At 30.2% G+C, this 4,939-nt stretch overlaps 1 protein-coding gene across 2 annotated transcripts; it reads left to right on the forward strand.

The window, feature by feature from the left end:
• Positions 1 to 1,210: 1,210 nt before the first annotated feature.
• Positions 1,211 to 4,206, forward strand: LOC103843870 (high-affinity nitrate transporter 3.1). 2 transcript variants are annotated; one of them, XR_004452538.1, is made up of 3 exons: positions 1,221 to 2,119; positions 2,493 to 3,119; positions 4,161 to 4,206. XR_004452538.1 is itself a non-coding variant. In XM_009120647.3 (2 exons), the coding sequence occupies exons 1-2, from the start codon at positions 1,969 to 1,971 to the stop codon at positions 2,978 to 2,980; spliced, it is 639 nt and encodes a 212-aa protein (XP_009118895.1). In that variant the 5' UTR covers positions 1,211 to 1,968; the 3' UTR covers positions 2,981 to 3,159. The 2 variants fall into 2 exon arrangements, 1 of the variants encoding a protein (XP_009118895.1); XM_009120647.3 differs by lacking the exon at positions 4,161 to 4,206 and having other exon boundaries at positions 1,211 to 2,119; positions 2,493 to 3,159.
• Positions 4,207 to 4,939: the final 733 nt, after the last annotated feature.

Genomic DNA, 4,939 nt, shown 5'->3' on the forward strand with positions numbered 1-4,939 from the left:
CATGCAAGTAAGCATGTCGAGTAGTCGGATATCTAGACGGTTTGGTGTCTTTGGATCGTAGTATTTTATTTTGGCTTTTCATTTGGTTTTTTTACAACTTTTTGATACGATTTATTTTGGTTATTAAATTTTAAAATGATTTATCCCACTTTTATTTTCTTAAAATATTTTGATATTTTATTCAGTTTTAAATAACTTGATTTAATTCGATATTTTGGGTATGTACAACGCCTTTCTTGTGAGAGAAGGAGACGTATATTACAATTTTAGTGGCCACTGATTAGTTTTTTTGTTCTATGCGGTTCCTATCTTTTGTTGTTCTTGAACCTTCTGTTCAGTCATCACACAAGAGAGTTAAAGTACCATCCCATCTTTAAAACACTTAGAGCTAATTCTATAGAAAGACAAAAGTCAAGGGTGAATGTTTTTGGGATTGTGCTGAGTTAGAGGCTGGCGTAGCATACTATAGAAATACATAAGTTTGGGTAAATTCAAAATCTTTCAGGAGCAATTATTTGAAGATAACAAGTCGTGTAAAATTAATTAAGAATGATATATGTAATAGATTGTTTAAGTAACTTCTAATAAAGTGAAAAAAATCTTTGATGCTTTTTCATTGTTTCTAGATTTATTTTTGGGACAATGTGTTCAATATATCCAAAGATGGACCAAATTAGCAAACTACCCATAAATATGGATAACTCAAAAATGAGTAGCCTTTTGACATTGTGCGAACAAAAAAGCCTTTCAATTTTTTCGAAAACATGTAACTTTAAATTTATTGGGTATACATTATGTTAACTAAACACTAAGAGATATTTATCAACTAAATATTTATATATCAGATAACAAACTACTAACAAATCATATATCGGTTAATGACACAATTAACAGCTAATCAGTTATCTATCAAATAGCCCTAAATCTATTTGTAACAGCTAATATTTTATGTACCAATTACAAATTCATTAAAATAGAAATAATAGTAGGTAAGTAATGAAATAGCTGCTAACGTGAATGTTATCTAAAAAAAAGAATGTAGATTTCAAGATTTGAAATTGGAAATAATAGAATTAGTGTGAGATAATAACATTAGCATTATGGATGTCAAAAGAATCAGAGTAAAAAAATAGAGATTTATGATGAAGAATAAGAGCATAAAAACGACATGTGCGAGAGATAAATGGATTAGAAGATAGTGAAAAGAAGAGAGAGACAGATACCTTAGCCTGTAGGAATAAAATGGTCAGACAAAATAGTTTTCCTTTTATAAGAATAGATGACAAAATATGTGTGTTTGGATATATTCACGCTAATTTCTCTTTATTTTTTTTGCATATACTATATTGTGTTGTATCTTGAAGTTATATATTGGTCTCTAGGTGGGGTTTGTAGCCGTAAAGTCCCTAAGAAAGAAACAATTATTCACAAAACTAAGTGCTTGATCCTTTCTTTCTAAGAAGAAATGAATTCTAACCGATTTAAGTATATCGTCTGAAGGATACAAAGAAGCATATATAAATAGAATATAAAGAATATCTTGCAGATGATGCAGCGTCTGTTGAATATAGAACCTTATGGCTTATCCTTTGGCATGTATGGAATCTGAAACTGAATTATTTATATGATAAAATGATGAAATGGAAACTTATGGCTTATCCTTTGGCATGTTTAGGAAGCCATCATCTAAGCAGGACAGAGACAACACAGACACTTGTGCCAGAGAGGGAACAGAATCTTCCAAGTCTTCAAAGGGTAATCTCAGACAAAACCGTTGACTTTGTTCCTTCTAATTGTTTATGCTAACCCCCAAGAATTGTTTTTATTCAAGGATTACCATAAATCACTATATTAAGACATAATGTTCACCTCACCTTTCTTATCAAAGATACAAGTTAGCAAAACACAGGCATATTCATTTTCTCCTCACTAGCCTTATTTTTCCGATAGTCATATTTAAGGATAACCATGGCTATCCATAAGATCCTTTTCGCTTCACTTCTAATCTGCTTACTGATCCAATCCAGTCATGCTGCTACCAAAGAAAGGCTCTTCTCTGACCTGGAGAAAAGCGCACTTGAGGTCACCGCTACACCCAGCCGTGTTGGAGAAGGTGTTGGTACGTATATTTCTTTTATCCATATTTCGTTCCTTAAATCCAGCATATCTTTGGGTGTTCAAGATTCAATATTGCTGGGTTTACGATTTTAATCAATGTTTTTTTTTGTCTGATTAATTATGTTATTACAAATTATGTCATTTTAGTCAATGGTTATTTTGTAAAAACCTTAAATGTCAAAAATATTCAGTGAGCTATTCAACCAGAGGTCCCAAAGTCTGAATTACATCCCTGGTTTTATAAGACTCCTTAATTATAATTATTTTAAAATGTGATACAAATCATATTTTAATTATCTTCCCGTAATTTATAAGAATGGAGTCATAACTGACATATATCGAGGCTGATCCATTGTGGATGTTTTGGTTTCTAGTTTTGGCTGCAGGAGTTGATAAGTTGAGCATTACATGGAAGGTAAGCTCGACTGCTACAAAGGAGCCTGAATTTAAGGCCATTAAAGTAAAGCTGTGCTACGCTCCGGCCAGCCAAGTTGACCGACCATGGCGTAAGACAGAAAATGAGCTCTTCAAGGACAAGAGCTGCCCACACAAGATCTCTTCATGGTCCTATGATCCCGCTATGAAAGCCGGTCAATCATTCGACTATACCCTCGAGCGCGACATCCCTACAGGGACCTACTTTGTTCGTGCATACGCTGTTGATACCAAGGACCATGAAGTTGCTTTTGGACAGAGCACAAACGAGGACAAGACAACCAATCTTTTCAGCGTTCAGGCTATCAGTGGCCGCCACAAGTCCTTAGATATTGCCTCTGTCTGCTTCAGCGTCTTTTCCGTCGTGGCTCTACTCGTCTTCTTTGTTAACGAAAAGAGGAAGGCTAAGATAGAGCAAAGCGAATAAGGCGTTAACTTTGGGTGATTGCCACATTGCACAAAATGGCGTTCACTTTGAATTTACAACTTTTATTAATTGTTTTTTTTGTTGGTTTCTTCCTCTGTACTTTTACTTGCGTGTCTGTATCGTTATATTAAACCACTAGGTTAAGACCCGCGCCTTGCACGGGATAAATGTTATATATATAAATTATTTTTTATATTATATGTTTCTAACCTATTATGAAATAATAAATATATATTAAATAATTAAAAAGTCAGTAACTATTACCTATATAATTAAGTTGGTGCGAACATATAAATAAATTTTATTAATCCAAAAGAATTTTTTTTTCTATTTGATATGGTATATAATTAAATTTAAATGATAGTAACATATATATATATATATATATAGTATATTTTAATATTAATATTTATTAAATGATGCTTTTTGCTCATGTTTTTTTTATCATTTGTATCTGTTATAGCTAAAATTTTAAATTACTGATAACAAAATTTTCACTGTAGGATTAATAGTTTATGTAATTTATAATATTTTTAAAAATTAATTTGTCAATATTTTTTCAAAAACAATTGTTAAAAGTAAATTTCAAAATTAAGATATTTATTTATTTTCTTATATGACATATAATTTAATTTAATATACATATATATTTTTTATATATTTTTTATTTTTAATATTTATTAAATGAGACTTTCAACTTATATGATTATTTAATTATTTGTATCATGTCATAACAAAAAGTTTAAACCATAGATTACAAAATTTGAATGTAAAACTTTTAATGGTTTTAGTAATTTATACTCGTTTTTAAAAATTCAAAATACAACATATAAAGAATTTTTTTAATTTTTATTAAATGGTTACTATGATTGTTTAATTTATTTTAATAGTTTAAAATTAAACAAATATAATATAACATACACTTATTTTTATCAAATCTTTATTATTCAAAGTCATTAATTGTCATATATACTTTAGCCATATTAGGTAATTCCGTAATTTTATTTATGGAAATAATGAAGCACATTAATAATGTATTTATGGTTAGTTTAATAAAAAGTTTATTATATATTTAGATGGACCAACCTATTTCTCTAAGGATTCTAAGAATCATTCTAGTGATGACATGTGGCTACAAAAAAATGTTGTAATGCTTCTCAAATAATATATAGGGGATTAGGAAAAAGAGCTATTAACACAAAAAGACAGTTTACGTGTTTTTATTACACTCAGAAACAGATTGTGCCACCAAAACAGTTTTTGGTGGTTGAAGACTCATTTATCTCTGAAAAAGTAAAACTAGAGATGGGTATTTCAGTAAAATAACAATTTATGTTGGTTAGGTTAGTTAGAGAGTTTGAATTTTGAAAAAATATCGGTGATGACTTGATGGACTTTGAGATAAAGTTAGATTTGATAGATAAATAACCTTGGATCCGTAAAAAGTATTTTTTTAATTGGTTAATTATCTCCTACAAAAAAATTATGGTTATGGGAGAGAAGAAGACGAAGAAGCTTTCGGACAACCGGAATTTCAACCAAGCCGACGAATGACCGCTGCGTGATGACGGCATAATGGCGTAGACGATTAGAAAATCGGCGGGTAAATGTTTGGCAGAGAAGAACTATGTGTTTTGGATATAATCTTCCAAAACTCGAAAATCAAAACTTGTTTTTGCTTGGTTTTTGGTTCTAATCGGTTAATTTATACTATAGTTGTAAGTTATAGAAGTAAAACGCAAAAAAATGAAGATTCCATGATAAATAATCAATAACGGCTCTGAGATCTATTTGCAGGAAACCCTTGAAAACTCTAATATGAAGAAGATGAAATTATTACAAAATTGCCACTCATATTAATTGTACACATTCACTTAAATGTACCGTAAAACATAACTTAATTGAACATCTTCACACATGTACACGTATATGAAATTAATGCACATGCGAAAAATCGGG

This window comes from Brassica rapa, chromosome A10, assembly GCF_000309985.2.
Source record: "Brassica rapa cultivar Chiifu-401-42 chromosome A10, CAAS_Brap_v3.01, whole genome shotgun sequence".
NCBI classification, from domain to species: domain Eukaryota; kingdom Viridiplantae; phylum Streptophyta; class Magnoliopsida; order Brassicales; family Brassicaceae; genus Brassica; species Brassica rapa.

Excerpts from the sequence above, each read along its gene's own strand:
- LOC103843870 (XM_009120647.3), top strand. The coding sequence starts at position 1,969 with ATGGCTATCCATAAGATCCTTTTCGCTTCACTTCTAATCTGCTTACTG. Across the intron at positions 2,120-2,492 it reads CCGTGTTGGAGAAGGTGTTG|TTTTGGCTGCAGGAGTTGAT; the intron begins GTACGTATATTT and ends TTTGGTTTCTAG.